Source organism: Mirounga leonina, unplaced genomic scaffold (genome assembly GCF_011800145.1).
Source record: "Mirounga leonina isolate KUSES-001 unplaced genomic scaffold, KU_Mleo_1.0 Mir_127, whole genome shotgun sequence".
In the NCBI taxonomy this organism is placed as follows: domain Eukaryota; kingdom Metazoa; phylum Chordata; class Mammalia; order Carnivora; family Phocidae; genus Mirounga; species Mirounga leonina.
In genome coordinates, this window is record NW_023270316.1 from 76,553,021 (window position 1) to 76,574,469 (window position 21,449).

Genomic DNA, 21,449 nt, shown 5'->3' on the forward strand with positions numbered 1-21,449 from the left:
CTACGTTGTGTAGCAATTTTACCAAACATGCCAGGTGATATAAAGCTAATTAATGTTGTAGATTTCAGAGTATGTGTTTTAAAAGATATTGGGAAACTGGAATTAGATATGGAAACTCAATGAGTGAGGTTAATAAGCATGAAGGTGCAGTGTTCCACTGAAATCCACACTTCTATTTCTAACGCTTCCACAGAAGCAGAATATCATGAGCTGAGAAACTGTGCAGGCTGAAGACAAAGCCTGGAGGGTCTCTATTCAAGTATAACTAATTCTAGATTTCCCTTGGAATTTCATATTTTATTACAAACATTTATATAAAGTCTGTGTTGTACGATACATTTATATTTTATGGTTATACTTAAAAATGACATTTTAATTGACAAAATCTTTTTTATTTAGAAGATATAATTTGGATTAATTCTTATTCTCAGAATTGTTATTTATTTATTTATTTATTTAACAGAGAGAGGGAGAGAGCACAAGCAGGGGGAGTGGCAGGCAGAGGGAGAGAGAGAAGCAGATTCCTCACTGAGCAGGGAGCCCAACATGGGGCTTGATCTCAGGACCTGGAGATCATGACTTGAGCCAAAGGCAGATGCTTAACCATCTGAGCCACCCAGGGGCCCCTAATTATAAATTTAAATCTAGAATTTCTCTAATTCTTGACACATGGCAGCCAAATTTCATTATATATGATTTTATATGAAAGAATAATTAAGATTTTGGATTGGTTTGTTTTAATTAATCTCACTCCTGATGTCTGGTAATATTTTTATTATAACAGGTTATTAGGAAAGTGTTTTCAGGGAATAGTTTACAGTGAGTTTTGCATTATTTTCCTGGGTTTTCATGAAGCCAAGAATCAATAGTACTATAAGTCTAGCTTACATTACTCTCTCTAAGTTATGTTTGTCAAGAATGAAATATTGTCGGCTAACACAAGAAGAATAGGAATTCAGGAGCTGGTTTTCCAGTTTCTAATTAGCAGTTCCTAGTTGAGTGAGCTTGAACACAGTTCCTCACCTTCCTGCGTCCAAGTTTCTTTAACATACAGCAATTCTACCTCTCTTGTTCTCTCCACCTCAAAGAACCATTTAAGTGTGGTGCTAAGAGAGCACCTTGAAAATTATCAGGCATTTATATGTGTGAGAGTTGTATGAATGGGTAGAAAATTCAATCTCATGTGTCCCTCTGGCTTATCATTGTTGCCCCAGGTTGTCCTTTATCTTCCTAGTTTTTTCTTAAAATGTTAAGACTATTGGGAGTCACCAGTGGTTATTGGGAATATTACTAAAAAAAAAAGACTTTCAGATAGGCACATTTTCTTTTCTTTTTCTGATATAGATGTTTTGCTTTCAAACATGAGTTATATTATATGTAAAGTTGTACCTTTGGATTTAAAGGTATTATTTCTGAAAAAAGGCACATCCTGTGAAGTACGTGTTTCACTTAAAAGAAGCCAGGGAAATAGAGAAATGAGAAGAAACGCCTGGGGAGTAAGAACATGAAACTAAATTAAGTATTCATGTTTTTTATTTATAGAGCCCGCCATGTGTAGTTACACATGTGCGTTTGTTGGTTGTGCAGTGAGGGATAAATGCCATGCGATTTGGCAGGGCTTGCGTGCAACCAGCAGTTTATAATTAGAAAGTTGCTGGAAATAAGAACCATGGCTGTCTTCCACGAGGAATTACATTTTCAGTGCATTTACTCTGAGTACTTTTCCCTACTCCTTCCTTGAGCCTCCCTTGATTTTTCTTTCAGAATCCAAAAGTGATGTGGTATCGCTAGAGCAAGAAGAAAGGCTCTTGCCAGCGAGTGTTTCACATCTGCTGAGATGAGGGTGAGCAGCACGGAGCCCGAGAGCTTCTACGACATTTTTCCTCACCACCTTCAAAAAGAAATACAGGAGATGCTCAGATGAAAATAGCTTATTTCTGCTGTGGAGAAAAGCCCCAAACCATTACCTACTCAATACTATTTTACCTGAAGAACTTCTGTGGGTGGCCAGATCAGAAGGCATAACCCAGGGAGGCAACCACGTTCAGACTGGAGAGTCTTACCTGAAGGAACACAACAAAACGCAGCAATGCTTCCGGGCATCAGATGATGAATGGACACTGAGAGGAATACAGGCTTCTCACCGGCCAGGCAGAGCTGAGCTTGGAGTACACATTTAAAGGAAATACAAAGGAAAGACTTCGAAGACAGAAAAATAGTTTCATGATTTTCACAGACACGTGTGACAGAAGTGATAATGGAGACCAAGGATAATAGGTAAATGAGTTAAAGTTTTAAATTACAACAATTTACATTGATTTTTTAAGGCTTATTGGGTTTTCTCAAATGAAACATAGATAGGCAAAAACAGATGAAAACTTTCTAGAGATAAAACTATAGATACTTCAGCTGTAACCTGCAATTATGGCTGTAACGATTCAAGCCAAGGGTTGAAAATCATTCCTTACCTTTGTCCAGATGATTTTTGGATTTCCTGTCTTCTGGTGTGGTTGCTGTAATGGGCAGTTGATTAGATGTACCCCATTTTCTCTTTCTTTAAGTGCATATGCTAGTGCTTCTTACTGGCCATGTAATTATTAAATAAAAAACCGTGAAGTACCTGAAATTGTATCAAATAACCTGGGAAAGGAGAAAGAGAGAGAGAGCACAGTCTGCATTTACTTTGTGAACTTTGGTAACAATAAATTTCACTCCTTTCCTCAAATTTAGTTGCTGTTTTATAAGAACATATATAAGCTTGAGGATTTAAGCAAAAATATAATATTTATAATTATCCCTTAAATTTCTATGTGTTCTTTTTTTCTTAAGCATATAACAAAACACTCTTTCATTGATTTTGAATGCTGTATTCAAGTAGTATGCTCAGTAGATAAAATTTTAGTGCCATAGAGACCAGGTAAGTCTTTACATCTTCTAACCTAATGATATCAACAGATGAAAAGACTTTTCAAATTTGGCTTTGGCAAGTTCGGCAAGCCAAATTTGGCAAGCCGAATTTGAAACGTTGAAAAAAAGCCCAGTATTTGTTTTTCTCTTTCAAAAATTTCCAAAGTAAAAATTTTTAAATGTTTTATTCATTTGACAGTGGAGGTGAGTGTAATTTTTTCAATGGAACTTGCCTCCTAGCAAATGAGGATTACTTTTGTGACTGTTTGTTATTTAAATATGTGAATGCACACAAGTGTTGAGACTACTTAATGGATTTGGTTTTTATTGGCCAGTTGGAATATTGACTATTTTCTGTATTTTCTGATATAAAAAGAAGGCTCTAAGCCATCTAGGGTAATATTACTGATGCTAAATTGTTTAAATATGAAAGAAACAAACTTATGTAGCACCATACATGCTATCTCACCATTTGTGGATTTTTCTTTTTTTACCTTTTAAAGTGCTTCTATATAATGCTTTCTCAGTTGTGAAAGATGTTTTTCAGACTAAAGGTGAATTCATTTTCATACAACTTGGCAGTTGACTGATTTGTTAGACATAATACCATTTATAAATTTATTTTAAAGAGCAGTGTTTATGTAGTAGAATCACTGATTCTGTCACTGAAGTATAACTTTTCAACAATCAGGATTGATTTGAAGCATCTAACAGATGTTGAAAAAAACCAACAGATTCAATTGTCTTTGAAGTCACTGGCTGATAAATTCCATTTATAGCTAAAAAAAAGTATATTAACTCTGGGTGTATCTTTGCAGATTATGTAGGCTTTGGTACTGTAGAATTTTCTCAGAACTGATGTATTTGTTTGACTTAAGGCTTATTTACTTATTTACTTAAAGCCAGAATGTCAGTGACTAGATATAGCAAGTGTGTGACTACACAGAGTGGAGTACATGGGTTGAGGGTCAAAACATCAATCTTGGGATGCCTGGGTGGCTCAGTTGGTTAAGCGACTGCCTTCGGCTCAGGTCATGATCCTGGAGTCCCGGGATCGAGTCCCGCATCGGGCTCTCTGCTCAGCAGGGAGTCTGCTTCTCCCTCTGACCCTCCCCCCTCTCATGCTCTATCTCATTCTTTCTCTCAAATAAATAAATGAAAAGAAAAAAAAATCTTTAAAAAAAAACAACATCAATCTTAAGGTTATTTTTGTAAGAACACACTTTTATTAAGGCATTTAAAACCTACCTTATTAAGACCATAAATCTACAAAACTTGATTGCCTGGTCTCCTTGTTCCTGTGGCAAGATAATAATTTTTAAAGCTGAAAAAGATCCAGTCCAGGCTTCTTGAGCTCTGGGGCATTGTATCCCAAGTTCCCAGAGGTGTGCATGTGTGGTGGGGGCTCACTCAGTCATGGCATCAACAGCTCAGGCCCTTCTTAGGGTACTGCCTTTATGTAAATATTTTGGGAAAAGAAGTTAGATTGTCTATTTATTTTTATTTATTTATTTATTTTATTTTTTTTAAGATTTTATTTATTTATTTGAGACAGAGAGAATGAGAGAGACAGAGAGCACATGAGAGGGGGAAGGGTCAGAGGGAGAAGCAGGCTCCCTGCCGAGCAGGGAACCCGATGCGGGACTTGATCCCGGGACTCCAGGATCATGACCTGAGCCGAAGGCAGTCGCTTAACCAACTGAGCCACCCAGGCGCCCAGATTGTCTATTTAATAAGCAAGATCAAGTGTTATGCTAAAATGAAGGCAGATATATTATTGGATATACCATCTGGATATTTAAACTAAAAGCTGAGACTTAATCTCACTTGTTGAAGGCTGCTTTGGGATTGGTTCTCTCTCCATGGCCATCAGGAAGAGTCTGGAACCTTAGTATGTGCCAGGGTAGAAGCAGAATCCAGGATATGGACGGATTTGGGGAAACTGTCCCCTAAGATGCCTAGGAAACAGTTCTAGTTGCAGTGTGCTAAGGAGCTTCACAGATTTGTTGTTGATTCAGGCTGGTGGTGATGTCTCAGATAATTTCTTATGAGTTTTGTTTGATAGATAAGAAAACTGAAATTATGTGACTTGCTCAAACTCATAGGGTCAGTTAAAGAAAAAAATTTTTTCTGACTCTTGTTAAAATGGTAAGGAAGACTTCATTCAGGACTATTGCAAGAGGTGTCAAGACCATTGTAACAGGGGAGAGAGATTGGGCTCAAATCTGAATACAGCAAATGCCCTTGCTGGGGGTTTATAGCCAATGAGCAGAGTGAAGGGACCAGAGGATGGACAATTAATAAGAGGAGATATCCAGTGTAAGGGGATTCTGGCTAATGCAACTTGACAGAATTCTTGCTGAAGGCAGGCCAGGGTGATCAGGTATCAGGGTATTTGGTTAACTATTGAGGCTAATCAGATATTAAGGGTAGGGAGATTTTTGCTAAACTGATTTAGCAGGATTCTTGTTAAAACTGGGTTAGGCAGGTGGGAGACAGAGCCCAAGGGCAAGGCCTCATTGAAAAGAGGGCTCAGAGGTGCCTTCTAAAGTTTGGTCATGGAGAGAGTGCAGGTTCAAGCTGGTTCAAGTCCAGTATCCCTGGACCTGCTTCTCCCATCTTCCTCCAGGGTCTACACAATGTGTCTGGCTCTACATCTAACCTGGGGATTACAGGGGAGCGCTTTCAGTTAGGATCCTCCAAATAAACCTCTGCTCTTAAAATCATTCACTCAACTAACACGTACTGAGCATTTATTATGTGCCAGGTACTTGGAATACATCAGGGAATGAAATTGATATAGATACTGACTTTTATGAATCTTATATTCTAGCAGGGAAAGACAGGAAACAAACAGTAAATGTAATACATAATTAAATTATATGGATATGTTACATGATGGAACAAAAGGAACGGTAGGCCAAGAAAAGGAGGTGGGAGTCTGATGGGGTTGTATAGGAATGTGTGTCACAATTTTAAATAGGAAGGTCAGGACAGACTTCACAGAGAAGATGGAATCTGAGCAAACACTTGAAGGAGGGAAAGGAATAATCATAATCATATAGGGGAAGAACGTTCCAGACAGGGGAAACCCAAGCAAAGTACCTAGGTGGGAGCTGCCTGGCATGTTCCAAGAATAAAGAGGTGGTGGGCATGCTGGAGTGAAGTGAGTGAAGGTGAGTTGATGGTGTGATTGAAGAGGAAGCTGGGCACGAGGTCACCATGAAGGAAATGGGAATCCATTGCAGGGTTTTAAGGAGTGACATGCTCTGACTTATATGTTTAAAGGATCCCTAGCTGTTATGAAGAAGGCCAGGTGTAGAAGTGGGGACACCCATTCTGGGTTATTGTAACAATCCAGATGAGAGATGACGATGGCTATGGGCTAGATGGAAGGGTGTTTTCTTCTTCCCTTCTTCCCTTCTTCCCTTCTTCCCTTCTTCCCTTCTTCCCTGAGGTACTTCTTACCTGATGACTCTGCAGTGGTGTCCGCACTTGTTTGTCGGTGTTTTCACCAAGGCTTCAAAAATATCCTTACCATATGGCAGTGTGGGAATGTTGAATGCACTTAAAATGAATGTCAACAACGTATTTATGATGGGTGTTGTGCCATTTTCCCAAAAACAATCACTTCCCTAATTCTCCAACTGACACTAACTACCAAGAGTTAGCACAGACCCTAGAAGTTAAGGGTTCAGTCCTGCAAAACTGCCCCATTTGAGGGGCCAGGCACAAATGGGATCTCCAGGCAGCCCAACTACAAATTCAGGGATTCCCGTGATCCCCTTTCTCAGGTTCAGTAATTCAGCAGAACAACTCAGAACTCAGACAGCACTTTACTCATGATGCCATTGGGCAGTGATCCATTGTGCCTGAGTTTATTGTAAAGGATATGATTCAGTAACAGGCATTTGGATGAGATACATGGGGCAAGATGTGGGGGCAGGGAGTGTGCAGAATTTCCATGCCCTCCCATCACTTTGATGTGTTCACCAATCTGGTGAACTTAGCTTTGTTTCAGAGTTTTTACTGAAGTTTTATTCTGTGGGCACAGTTGATTAAATCATCAGTGATTGAATTCAGTCTCCAGCCCCTCTCTCCTCCCTGGAGGTCAGGGAGTACAGCTGAAAGTTCTAATTCTCTAATTGCACGATTGGTTTCTCTACCTCTAACCACTGATCTTGAAGTGACTTAGGAGCCCTGTCTGAGTTATTTCATCAGTATACAAAAGACACTACTATCCTCAGGAAATTTAAAAGCTCTGTGCCAGGCCCAAGAAGATAAAGACCAAATATATATTTTCTATGATAGCACACTAGGAGTAAGAAAGATTCAAGTGGGAAAGCAGAGTCCAGTCTTCAGGAGAGCACGCAAATAAGCTGAGTCCAAGTGTAGGAAACTAAGCCCAGACAGGGAAGATCAAGTAGTCAGTAGAGGGCCAGGAAAACAAGCCAGACCTTGTACTTCTCATTGAGGGGCAGAAGTGGATTCAGGCTTGAAGCCATTGGTCTAATGGCAGTGACCCAGAACCAGAGCCAGGGTGATTGGCGTCCAAAGAAAGAACAAGCGGATTAGCAATTATTGCACACCTCCTAGTTATAAATAAGGTCAGTTAATATTTACATCTCTATCTCCATGGCTCTCAGCCTTCACCTGCTGGACAAGACCTTAACTCCCATGCCCCACTAGGGTGCTTAAATTCCTCTCCAGCTATTTCTGGGCATCCTCAAGGTGGTGACATCTTATATGGGTTCAGGAATGAATTTGCTCATGTTCTTTCCTCTTGAGCCTCTCTGTTAAGGGGACTTGTCAAGGCCTCGGCAGCTGGGGTTCTTTCAGACATTATCCCCTGCACCCAGTGGACACTTTGAGCCTGAAATGACTCTGAAACCTGGGGAGAGGGCAGTAAGGGGAGATGAATGGCTTCTCCTCAAGCCTGTTCTCATTCTGTTTTCTAGGAGGGAAGCAATGCTTCATGGACTTAGTCTTGTCTCATGTTTCATAAACACTGTGCCGGAGTTTCTATCCTCATAGGCTCAAAACCAGTCCCTTATATATGGGTAGAGAGGGGAGGATGGGTCCTGTCCTGCCTCTTCTACATCTCCTCTCTCTCTCTTCTTTGCTCCTTAGATACCTCTGCATCCAAACAAAACAAACTCAGAACAAATATCCTTCCACTTCCTTTCAGAGAAAACAAATTGTGTAATGGAAAGAGTATCAACATTTGAGCCAGATATATTTGATTTGAATCTCAGCTTTGCTATTTACTAGTTACCGAAAAGGTAACACTTGTTATGATGACTTCCATTAAGTGGTAAAATTCAACTGAGTAATTTAAAAATTCAAATTGACTTTGTTGAATGATTCATTAATTAGGCAGTATCCCTTCAAGCAAATAGAAAGGAGGTACATCAGGCTGCAAGAAAGGAAAGGTTTTTAAAGGCAGAGAGGGAGTGGAATAAAGGAAATTATTAGCAAAGAATGCATTGTTTGAGTCAAGGTCACCTTCCTAAGGGGAACAGAAAGGGTCTATCAGTATATTTCCCAGTTCTGACCAGGAAATTCCATGTTGACTGGTTAATGGTTACATTCTGGGGGAGGGTGAAACTGCAATTGGGTTAGGTATTACGTCTTGGTTTGCTGATGTGATACCCAAACATAAGTGACTCCATTTTGGGCTTGGGGTTTTCTTTTCAACAGTCCCTTTACCAGAAACTAGCACTAAGTCTAGCCATCTGTAATGGCTTCCACCATCACCCAGGTGTTACAAGGATGGTGTTGCCTACCACCATCCCAGCTAACGAGCAGTTGTAAACCAGTCTGTCTTGGTTGGTTATGGGGATTTTCCTTCCTGCTACTATCATCCCCTGAATGTGTCCATGTGTGCCAGGATCTGCTTGGGGAGGGTTTTATCCAGTATCTGGCCATCCAATAGGAAACACAAGATACAAAGGGAGGGGCTGGGGGGAATCCTGGGAACACCACATAGTATCTTTTTTTTTTATTATGTTATGTTAATCACCATACATCACATCATTAGTTTTTGATGTAGTGTTCCATGATTCATTGTTTGTGCATAACACCCAGTGCTCCATGCAGTACGTGCCCTCTTTAATACCCATCACCAGGCTAACCCATCCTCCCACTCTCCTCCCCTCTAGAACCCTGAGTTTGTTTTTTGTTTTTCAGAGTCCATCTTCTCTCATGTTTCATCTCCCCCTCTGATATCCCCCTCTTCATCCTTTCCCTCCTGCTACCTTCTTCTTCTTCTTTTTTTAAAATATAATGTATTATTTGTTTCAGAGGTACAGATCTGTGATTCAACAGTCTTACACAATTCACAGTGCTCACCATAGCACCTACCCTCCCCAATGTCTATCACCCAGCCACCCCATCCTTCCCACCCCCCACCACTCCAGCAACCCTCAGTTTATTTCCTGAGATTAAGAATTCCTCATATCAATGAGGTCATATGATACATGTCTTTCTCTGATTGACTTATTTTGCTCAGCATAACACTCTCCAGTTCTACCCACGTCGTTGGAAATGGCAAGATATCATTCCTTTTGATGGCTGCATAATATTCCATTGTATATATATAACACATCTCCTTTATCCATTCATCTGTTGATGGACATCTTGGCTCTTTCCACAGTTTGGCTATTGTGGACATTGCTGCTATAAACATCGGGGTGCACGTACCCCTTTGGATCCCTACATTTGTATCTTTGAGGTAAATACCCAGTAGTGCAATTGCTGGATCGTATAGTAGTGCTATTTTCAACTTTTTGAGGAACCTCCATAGTGTTTTCCAGAGTGGCTGCACCAGCTTGCATTCCCACAACAGTGTAGGAGGGTTCCCCTTTCTCCACATCCCTGCCAACATCTGTCATTTCCTGACTTTTTAATTTTAGCCATTCTGACTGGTGTGAGGTGATATCTCATTGAGGTTTTGATTTGGATTTCCCTGATGCCGAGCGATGCTGAGCACTTTTTCCTGTGTCTGTTGGCCATTTGGATGTCTTCGGAAAAATGTCTGTTCATGTCTTCTGCCCATTTCTTGATTGGATCATTTGTTCTTTCGGTGTTGAGTTTAAAAAATTCTTTATAGCTTTTGGATACTAGCCCCTTATCCGATATGTCATATGCAAATACGTTCTCTCATTCTGTCGGTTGTCTTTTGCTTTTGTTGACTGTTTCTTTTGCTGTGCAAAAGCTTTTTATCTTGATGAAGTCCCAATAATTCATTTTTGCCCTTGCTTCCCTTGCCTTTGGCGATGTTTCTAGGAAGAAATTGCTGCGGCTGAGGTTGAAGAGGTCGCTGCCTGTGTTCTCCTTTAGAATGTTGATGGACTCCTGTCTCACATTGAGGTCTTTCAACCATTTGGAGCTATTTTTGTGTGTGGTGTAAGGAAAGGGTCCAGTTTCATTCTTCTGCATGTGGCTATCCAATTTTCCCAACACCATTTGTTGAAGAGACTGTCTTTTTTCCACTGGACATTCTTTCCTGCTTTGTCGAAGATGAGTTGACCACAGAGTTGAGGGTCCATTTCTGGGCTCTCTATTCTGTTCCACTGATCTATGTGTCTGTTTTTGTGCCAGTACTATACATCTTGATGATTACAACTTTGTAATAGAGTTTGAAGTCCGGAATTGTGATGCGCCAGCTTTGCTTTTCTTTTTTAACATTCCTCTGTCTATTCGGGGTCTTTTCTGGTTCCAAACAAATTTTAGGATTGTTTCTTCCATTTCTTTGAAAAAAGTGGATGGTATTTTGATGGGGATTGCATTGAATGTGTAGATTGCTCTAGGTAGCATAGCATATTTGTTCTTCCAATCCATGAGCATGGAACATTTTCCCATTTCTTTGTGTCTTCCTCAATTTCTTTCATGAGTATTTTATAGTTTTCTGAGGACAGATTTTTTGCCTCTTTGGTTAGATCTATTCCTAGGTATCTTATGGTTTTGGGTGCAATTGTAAATGGGATCAACTCCTTAATTTCTCTTTCTTCTGTCTTGTTGGTGTATAGGAATGCCACTGACTTTTGTGCATTGATTTTATATCCTGCCACTTGACTGAATTCCTGTATGAGTTCTAGCAGTTTTGGGGTGGAGTTTTTGGGGTTTTCCACATAAAGTATCATATCATCTGCAAAGAGTGAGAGTTTGACTTCTTCTTTGCTGATTTGGATGCCTTTGATTTCTTTTTGTTGTCTGATTGCTGTGGCTAGGACTTCTAGTACTATGTTGAATAGCAGTGGTGATAGTGGACATCCCTGCTGCATTCCTGACCTTAGGGGGAAAGCTCTCCGTTTTTCCCCATTGAGAATGATATTCACTGTAGGTTTTTCATAGATGGCTTTTATGATATTGAGGTATGTACCCTCTATCCCTATACTCTGAAGTGTTTTGATCAAGAAAGGATGCTGTACTTTGTCAAATGCTTTTTCTGCATCTATTGAGAGGATCATATGATTCTTGTTCTTTCTTTTGTTAATGTATTGTATCACGTTGATTGATTTGTGAATGTTGAACCAACCTTGCAGCCCAGGGATAAATCCCACTTGGTTGTGGTCAATAATCCTTTTAATGTACTGTTGGATCCTATTGGCTAGTATTTTGGCGAGAATTTTTGCATCCATGTTCATCAGGGATATTGGTCTGTAATTCTCCTTTTTGATGGGGTCTTTGTCTGGTTTGGAGATGAAGGTAATGGTGGCCTCATAAAACGAGTTTGGAAGTTTTCCTTCCATTTCTATCTTTGGAACAGTTTCAGAAGAATAGGTATTAATTCTTCCTTAAATGTTTGCTAGAATTCCCCCGGGAAGTCATCTGGCCCTGGCTTTTGTTTGTTGGGAGATTTTGGATGACTGCTTCAATTTCCTTAGTGGTTATAGGTCTGTTCAGGTTTTCTATTTCTTTCTGGTTCAGTTTTGGTAGTTGATACATCTCTAGGAATGCATCCATTTCTTCCAGATTATCTATTTGCTGGCATAGAGTTGCTCATAATATGTTCTTACAATTGTTTGTATTTCTTTGGTGTTGGTTGTGATCTCTCCTCTTTCATTCATGATTTTGTTGATTTGGGTCATTTCTCTTCTCTTTTTGATAAGTCTGGCCGGGGGTTTATCAATCTTGTTAATTCTTTCAGAGAACCAGCTCCTACTTTCGTTGATCTGTTCTACTGTTCTTTTAGTTTCTATTTCATTGATTTCTGCTCTGATCTTCATTATTTCTCTTCTCCTGCTGGGTTTAGGCTTTATTTGCTGTTCTTTCTCCAGCTCCTTTAGGTGTAGGGTTAGGTTTTGTACTTGAGACCTTTCTTGTTTCTTGAGAAAGGCTTGTATTGCTCTATACTTTCCTCTTAGGACTGCCTTTGCTGCCTCCCAAAGCTTTTGAACAGTTGTGTTTCTATTTTCATTGGTTTCCATGAATTTTTTAAATTCTTCTTTAATTTCCTGGTTGACCCATTCATTCTTTAGTAGGATGCTCTTTAGCCTCCACGTATTTGAGTTCTTTCCGACTTTCCTCTTGTGATTGAGTTCTAGTTTCAAAGCATTGTGGTCTGAAAATAGGCAGGGAATGATCCCAATATTTTGGTACCAGTTGAGATCTGATTTGTGACCTAGGATGTGATCAATTCTGGAGAATGTTCCATGGGCACTAGAAAAGAATGTGTATTCTGTTGCTTTGGGATGGAATGTTCTGAATATATCTGTGAAGTCCATTTGGTCCAGTGTGTCATTTAAAGTCTTTATTTCCTTGTTGATCTTTTGCTTAGATGATCTGTCCATTTCAGTGAGGGGACTGTTAAAGTCCCCCACTATTACTGTATTGTTGTCAATGTGTTTCTTTGCTTTTGTTATTAATTGCCTTATATAATTGGCTGCTCCCATGTTAGGGGCATAGATATTTACAATTGTTAGCTCTTCTTGTTGGATAGACCCTTTAAGTAGGATATAGTGTCCTTCCTCATCTCTTATTACAGTCTTTGATTTAAAATCTAATTTGTCTGATATAAGGATTGCCACCCCAGCTTTCTTTTGGTGTCCATTAGCATGGTAAATGGTTTTCTACCCCCTCACTTTAAATCTGGGGGTGTCTTGGGGTCTAAAATGAGTCTCTTGCAGACAGCATATCAATGGGTCTTGTTTTTTTATCCAATCTGATAGCCTGTGTCTTTTGATTGGGGCTTTAGCCCATTTACATTCAGGGTAACTCTTGAAAGATAGGAATTTAGTGCCATTGTATTGCCTGGAAGGTGACTGCTACTGTATATTGTCTGTGTTCCTTTCTGGTCTATGTTGCTTTTAGGCTCTCTCTTTGCTTAGAGGACCCCTTTCAAGATTTCTTGTAGGGCTGGTTTCGAGTGTGCAAATTCCTTTAGTTTTTGTTTGTCCTGGAACTTTTTTATCTCTCCTTCTATTTTCAATGACAGCCTAGCTGGATATAATATTCTTGGCTGCATATTTTTCTCATTTAGTGCTCTGAATATATCCTGCCAGTCCTTTCTGGCCTGCCAGGTCTCTGTGGATAGGTCTGTTGCCAATCTAATGTTTCTACCATTGTAGGTTACATATGTCTTCTCCCGAGCTGCTTTCAGGATTTTCTCTTTGTCTCTGAGACTCGTAAGTTTTACTATTAGATGTTGGGATGTTGACCTATTTTTATTGATTTTGAGAGGAGTTCTCTGTGCTTCCTGGATTTTGATGCCTGTTTCCTTCCTCAAATTAGGGAAGTTCTCTCCTATAATTTGCTCCAATATACCTTCTGGTCCTCTCTCTCTTTCTTCTTCTTCTGGGATCCCAATTATTCTAATGTTGTCTCATCTTATGCTATCGCTCATCTCTCTAATTCTGCCCTCGTGATCCAGTAGTTGTTTATCTCTCTTTTTCTCAGCTTCTTTATTTTCCATCATTTGGTCTTCTATATCAGTGATTCCCTCTTCTGTCTCATTTATCCTAGCAGTTAGCGCCTCCATTTTTGATTGCACCTCATTAATAGCTTTTTTGATTTTGACTTGGTTAGATTTTAGTTCTTTTATTTCTCCAGAAAGGGTTTCTCTAATAACTTCCATTTTTTTTTCAAGCCCAGCTAGTATCTTTAAAATCATCATTCTGAACTCTAGGTCTGACATCGTACTAATGTCTGTATGTAGTAGGTCCCTGGCAGTTGGTACTACCTCTTGTTCTTTTTTTGAGGTGATTTTTTCCGTCTTGTCATTTTGACCAGAGGAGAATAGATGAATGAGAGAACAAAATGCTAACAGGGTAACAATGTCCCCAGAAAATATAGTCTAAACAAATCAGAAAAGACCTGAAGCCAGGGGAAAAGAAAGAGAAAGAAGGAAAAAAGAAAAAGAAAAAAAAAAGATAAAGATAAAAACAAACAAAAACAGAACAAAACAAAACAAAACAAAACAGAATATGGTCAAATATGATCAGGCTGGTGCATAGATCAGTGCTACACACTAGATTTTGGGTGTATTTTGGTCTGTTAGAAGAAAGTGCCTCCCAAAATTTTAAAGAAAGAAAACCTTATATATGTACAAAAATAAGGGTTAATATGATGAAGGGATGGAATATGACTGTAAAGATGAAAATTCCAAAAGATTTTATAAAAGGAACTGATAATATAAGAAGATGGTTGAAAAAAGAAAGAAGAGGATTTAAAAAAAAAAAAAGGGAGAGAATATGCTCAGGCAGGAGACTAGAACAACGCCATACACTAGAGATTTAGGGTATATTTCGATCTGTTAGAAGAAAGTGTACCTCAAAATTTTAAAGAGAGAACAACTTATATATATATATACCAAAAATAAGGGTAACTACTCTGCAGGGATAGAATATGACTTAAAAATAAAAAATGAAAAATATTTTTTAAAAAAGGGATTGATAAGATGTTGGTTGAAAAGGGAAAAAGAAAAATTAAAAAAAAAAAGGTTAAAAAAATTAACTTTGAAAGACTAAAGAATCATGGTAAAAAAGCCATGAATTCTATGTGCGGTATTCCCCTAGTGCTGGAGTTCTGCCGTTCTCATTGATCTGTAATCTTGGTCTTGGCTGGCTGTTCTTGCGGATCTTCTGGGGGAGGGGCCTGTTGCTGTGGTTCCCAAATGTCTTTGCCGGAGGTGGAATTGCCCCGCCTTTGCCGGGGCGGGCTAAGTAATCTGCTTGGGTTTGCTCTCCGGAGCTTTTGTTCCCTGCAAGCTCTCTGTGCAGCTTTCGAGGACGGGAGTGAAAATGGCGGTCTCCTATCTCTGCCCAGAGGAGCCAAGAACTCGGGGCCCCACTGCTCAGTGAGCCCCCAGAGAAAAGCAGTAGGTCACTCCCGTCTCCCCAGTCTCCGGCTGCACTCTGTGCTCACCCAGCCTGTGACCGAGCATTTCTGTCTCTGGCACCCGACCCTGTGTGGAGTCTCCAAGCCCAGCAGACCTGCGGTGCGCTTCCCGCGCCGCTCCTCCCAGGGGAGGAAGGGGAGTTTCCCTGGATCTGCCGCTTGTTGGGTCCCTGCTGGAGGAGCAGTGGCCCAACTGTGCCGCGGATCATGGTTTATGGCAACCCCGAGCTGAGAGCCCGCACCTGGGCTCCGCCTCTGCAGCCGGCTTCCCCGCTCCGATACCTGGGAGCTCTGCTGCACTCAGGCACCCCCGGTCTTTCTGTGACCCCGAGGGTCCTGAGACCACACTGTCCCACGAGGATTCCACCCCCCTGCTTAGCCACTGAAGTGACGTCCCTCAGCGGAGCCGACTTCTAAAAGTTCCAATTTTGTGCTCCGTGGCTCTATCGCTTGCCAGAAGCGGCCGACAGAGGCCCCCTCCCCCGCCGTCTATCCTCCCGAATATCACCTCAGATTCACTTCTCCACACGTCCTACCTTCCAGAAAGTGGTCGCTTTTCTGTTCAGAGAGTTGCTGCTATTCCTTTCTTCGATCTCCTGTTGAGTTTGTAGGTGTTCAGAATGGTTTGATCCCTATCCAGCTGAATTCCTGGGACCAGACGAAATTCAGGTCTCCTACTCCTCCACCATCTTGCTCCACCTCAACACCACATAGTATCTTTAGGGAAAGAATCATCAAAAGGCAGCAGGGTGATTTGGGACATTTGGTGGTCCTCACCAAGTGGTAATGAAATGGCCAACTTGGTTTCCCTCTAGTTTCCTACTGTGGGCTCTGCAGCAATTTCCATTTTCCTGGTTCTTGGGGGAGAAAAACTTAGCCTGCATGTGTGATTCTAAGCCCTTTCGTGGAGTAGTCACAGCCTAGGGTCTGGTCTGCAACAAGTGACTCACTATTGCTGTCAGCTTCAGAGCAGTAAGAAATCCCTCTTCAGTGACCAAGCGAAGGAATTTGGTGAGGGAAGGAGGGAAAGACATACTGATGAAGGCTTTGCTGTATTTGTCTACCAATGAGGCACTGCTGCTTTTCAGAATAGTAAGTCTGATTCACCTTCTCCTTCATGGATCAAATGGGCAGTCATGCTGTTGTGAGTTGTCTATAGACAGGGTCCCCACAGCAACTTAGGATAAGCCAAGGGTTTACATGTGGAGGTGAAAAGGAACGAGAAATTACCAAGGAACCTGGCAGCTGAGGCATTGTTACCTCCCAAGACCTGAGGGACTAGGGTAGAAACAATTGCTGAATCTTGAAGGACAAAGCATTATACCTTGGAGCAACATCTCTTGAGAAGGGTAGTGACCTTCGGTTAAAAGACACAGTCAGACCATAGTGAGGGTGTGTGATGGATGTTGGGGGAACAAATTCTTTGACATCACTCTCATCCCTCACTTCAACCCTCTGTTGAGGTTCCTGTTGGTCAACTTGACCTGCAGCAAAAGCTCCCTGAGGCCCCGTTGATGCAGTTCAGACAGGTCGGCCCAGGTGAACAAGGTGGAGTGTGGACGCAAGGGGCAGAGCGATATATAGTATATGTGGAGAGAACCCTGGGCTTTCACCCTTTTTACCCATGATTGGCAGAAATCCTATGCCTGGCCTCGGTGCCCCTTTACCTCCTTTAAAAAATATTATCATGAAAAGTTTTAGGCATACATAGAAGAAACCATTACGATGAATACCCATAAAATTAAATACTTATTGAAATTCTGCCACATATGTTCATACCCCTCTTTCTCTTTGCTTCAGTATGTTAAAGCAGATCCTACACACTCTATTTTGTGCTGGTGCTGGTGGCTAGGCCCTGGGGGGTGAGCTGTGCGGTGGCATTTCCCCAACTGCAGGGGTCACCCTGAAGGAGCCCTGAAGGCTTCTCCACTCCCAACAGGTGTGTGTCGAAGGAGGGAGTTCTGCGTGCAGGGCCAGAGCAGGTTCGCTGCCATCTCCCAAAGCTATCGGAAGGGAGAACGGGGAGTGGTAACACAGTAGAAATACTTTCGTTATTTTACATTTATAGGTACTGGAATCATTACCCCTTGGGAAGGTCCTCTTCACTGAAAAATCAACTGATAGGATTTTCTTGAGAAGAATATAAAGTTAATTTATTACCCAGCATGAAATATTAGGGTTTTTTTTTTTTAAAGATTTTATTTATTTATTTGAGAGAGAGGATGAGATAGAGAGCATGAGAGGGGGGAGGGTCAGAGAGAGAGGCAGACTCCCTGCTGAGCAGGGAGCCCGACGTGGGACTCGATCCTGGGACTCCAGGATCATGACCTGAGCTGAAGGCAGTCACTTAACCAACTGAGCCACCCAGGCACCCGAAATACTAGGGTTTTAAATGATCTCATTTACTGACTTCCCTAAGAGGAAAAAAATTCCATATAGAAACGATAACTTAGAGACAAATTGACATAAGTTATATGTTTTTTTAATTAAGCAGTAGGAAAAATGCTTTATATATGAATCCTTAATATAAATTATTCTAATTTCTAATTTGTTATGAATGAAAGCCACAGCCATAAGGAAAATAGTGCAGAAACAAAACACTAATTCTTTTCAGAGCTGACCACAATTTGAAGCCTACAGCAGCTCCTAGACCAAGTAAATAGGTTCTATATAAAATCCCTCATAGAATAAATAGAAAAAAGATCCCTTGAAAAATCCTTGAAAATATAAAAAACAGAAAAGCTGTAGAAAAGTGGTTGTGTATTATTGTGACCTCTGGTATAGATAGGTACAGCCAAACAGTTTGACATTTTGACATAAATTCACTTGCTCCCTCCTCCCCAAAAGAAAAAAAAACCCAACAACAACAGAAGAAAGGAACTGCCCCTTCTCATGTTGCAAGAAAATGCTGGCTAAATGCAGAGTCCAAGGAACAGATTTCAGACACTGTAATTTATTTCTTCTTTTAATCTGCATGGAGAATGGAAGCAAACGTGTTCTTCCAAGAGAATGCACCACAGAGCTTTTGTACACGTTTACTGCCCTTTTTCCTTTTTTTAATTGTGGAAGGCTTAGTTCAAAACTTCAGTTGAGTTACAGAGAGAGGACAGGTTTACAGGACAATGTGTGCTTTGAATACATTGTATTAAGTGCAGAGGCAACTGATTGTTTCTCTCTGCCCCCTAACCAGTCACTGAAAAAGGCAAACGTATCTACATTTTGCTACTTAATGGTACCTTATCATTATATTCTTCGGATCCAAAGGTAAGAACTTATTAAAAACCCTTCTTTCTTATTTTGGAACAGGTAATTATCAGTTTGTGTTTTGGAAGTAATTACCATGGATGTTACCAATTTACTTAAACTTATTTAGTGAAGACTACTCTCAGGGTTAAGTTAAGGATCTTTAGCTCATGCCTTTCATTGGTAAAGTGGATTCTCCATGACTTAAGTTGTCTTCTGAACCTCCTGTGTCCAGGCAGTTGACTGTTGAAGCCATGCCTAGCTGTTGGTGGTTTGTTTCCACCTTAAGGTCTTCAAAATGGAATAACTAACATTTTTTAAGTTAATATCTTTCTCACGGGTAGTCATATATTACAAGATGTTTTAAAATTCATTATTCTCACAATTAAAAAGAATTTTTAAGCTTAAGGAATTTTAAATTTAAGGAACAAATTCAGTTGCAAGCACATAGTGAGGAAGAGCATACTTGAGCTGCCTGTCAAGGGTCTTTTGCTCCAGAGATTCTCCCTAGCAGCTGCTTCATCAGATCTCAAACCAGCATCTTACACATACGAATGGTAGGTACTTGCACAGGTAAATGTTTTGATATCACCTATATATTAAGACAAAAAGAAATGTTATAGGGGCTCCTGGTTGGCTCAGTTGGTAGAACATGTGACTCTTGATCTTGGGGTCATGAGTTTGAGCCCCATATTGGGTATAGAGATTACTTAAAAAAATGTACATGGTGAGTAGAGGAACCAGCTGATGTGTAGGAGTCTTTCAGCAACCGAAGGAAGGCCTTAGAACAGTAAGTGATCAGTAAATACTAACAACATTGACCAAAAAAATCTTTAGATTCTGACAAATGCCGATCACTTCTTCATCCTCTGATCTTCCATAGGCTGAATCCCAACCTCCCTATGGCCCTGTTGCTTTTTTTTTTTTTTTTTTTTGACTATTGCTTTTCCCAGACTTAGATGTCATGAGGGAGTGCGCCTCTTCCCAAGCTGTGAAAAATTATTTTGGAGTTTGTGATGAAAGGCTAGACCAGCTCACAGCTTTATCTAATGCTAGTTTATTAGTATCTGTCCATTAAGAGAATTATTACAGAAAACAAAAGGTCATAAGGACTCAGTTTTCTTCTAATTCTTACTTTACATGCAGGATGCGAAGTGCTTGAAGGGAATGGTCATCAGAAGCCAAGTATGTGAAGACCACAGCATTCCCATTTTCAGCAGCGAATGTTGTGGGACATAGAACAACATATAAGAGGTTATAAGCAAGAGGGATTTCAGTAGTTTATGAATAAAGAAAATTCATGCCTTCTTTGATCATTCATAAGTGAAAGTCAAGTGCTGAAGATGTTCAAGAAGATAGAGGTTTGGTCTCATTGGCTCAGCTGGAGGAAGCCTTCTGCTCTTCTGGCTGGGCACTGATTGATGGGTAGGATTTCAGTAGCGTCATTTATCAGGTTCTTCCCATCTCTGAAGCATTTTATATCTATCTCCTGAAATGTGAAGGAGTGTTTCCAACTTCCCATTCATGCACTTAACAACTTAAATATAAGATTAGTGCTTCCTGAATATATGATCTGAGTCTGTGAGGTTCTAGCTTTTCACCAGCTTTTCAGAGGAAGAGATCTTATGATTACCCTGCTTACCTATCTCAGTCCTTATTCACTCCATATGCACTGACCAGGTGTGTGCCAGGCCCCGGGGGTGTGGAAGAGGGATATTGAGACCTGTTTCCTGTTCTTAAAAGGTCCCCAGTGTGCAGAGGGGGATACAGCCATGTACATACCTGGTTTATGTAATGTGGGAAGACCTGGGATAGATAGACATGCAGAGTATTATGAGAGAATAAGAAAGGGCACATAAGGCTTATTTGTTATAGACCTATTTCCATTTTTCCTTAAACAGTGTTGGGTAGAGAGGGAAGTTTTCACAAATGAAGTGGCATTTGAGCTGGGCCACCAAGGATAGGTAATACGTTTAACATGTAGGGAGGAGGCAGATGCTGCAGGAGGAAACAGAATGTGCAGAGAAATGTGCCAAAAAAAAAAAAAAGTGCAAAGACATGCTGCAGCACTCTTGGAGAATTTTCTGGAAGGAGCGGGGTGGACAAGGCTGGGAAGGTGAGCCTGTCTTTGAAGCATTTGAACTTTATCATGTGGGTAACTTGAAGTACTGAATATCGTAATGGTGAGCAGAGGCTTAGTCATGCTCCATTCAAGAACAACTCAGTGGCAACATGAAGGATTGACTGAAGAAGAAAGGATTTGGGACAGTGAGAATAGTTAGGGTGCTGACCTCATGGTCTGAGCAAGAGAGAGTAAAGCTTGAACAAATATGAACACAAAGAAGGAATGGATTCAAGGGAGAGCGATCATGGTGGAGTGCTTAGACGTGGTGGCTGATGTTTGTAGAGAATAACCAATATTTCCTTTTGGGAATATTTGTTTTATGTCTACAATATCTGCAGATTATTTAATCAAAAATGGAAAATATTTAGAAAACAGGAAAGTGACCAAAGTTTAAGTGACAAACACACATAAAATTTTAATTATCAATGAAATTAAAAATATGTTTTCTGAACTATATTCAATTGCCCTAAGTAGTTTTCTAATTGATGAGTTTTTTTATGTCAATTGAAAGAGGGTAGAAATAATGAGCAATCATATAATTTGTTTTGGGTGAATTTAGATTTTGATTTGGGTAAATTCTGAAAAAAATATACATATGAATATTATCTATGCTTTCCTTATTTAAAAATTTTGTTTTTGTTACTTAAGAAATATTCATTTTGGGCGCCTGGGTGGCTCAGTTGGTTAAGCGACTGCCTTCGGCTCAGGTCATGATCCTGGAGTCCCGGGATCGAGTCACGCATCGGGCTCCCTGCTCGGCAGGGAGTCTGCTTCTCCCTCTGACCCTCCTCCCTCTCATGCTCTCTGTCTCTCATTCTCTCTCTCTCAAATAAAT

The 21,449-nt window shown here is 40.5% G+C and overlaps 1 protein-coding gene across 1 annotated transcript in view; it reads left to right on the forward strand.

Annotated features, from left to right (window-relative positions):
• The first annotated feature begins 1,879 nt into the window (after positions 1-1,879).
• Positions 1,880-21,449, forward strand: part of SACS (sacsin molecular chaperone) — an 84,917-nt gene continuing 65,347 nt past the window's right edge. The window contains exon 1 of the mRNA XM_035003691.1: positions 1,880-2,277. Within this exon, the coding sequence (XP_034859582.1) occupies positions 2,258-2,277 (20 nt within the window). The 5' untranslated portion in view covers positions 1,880-2,257. The remainder of the gene's footprint in view (positions 2,278-21,449) is intronic.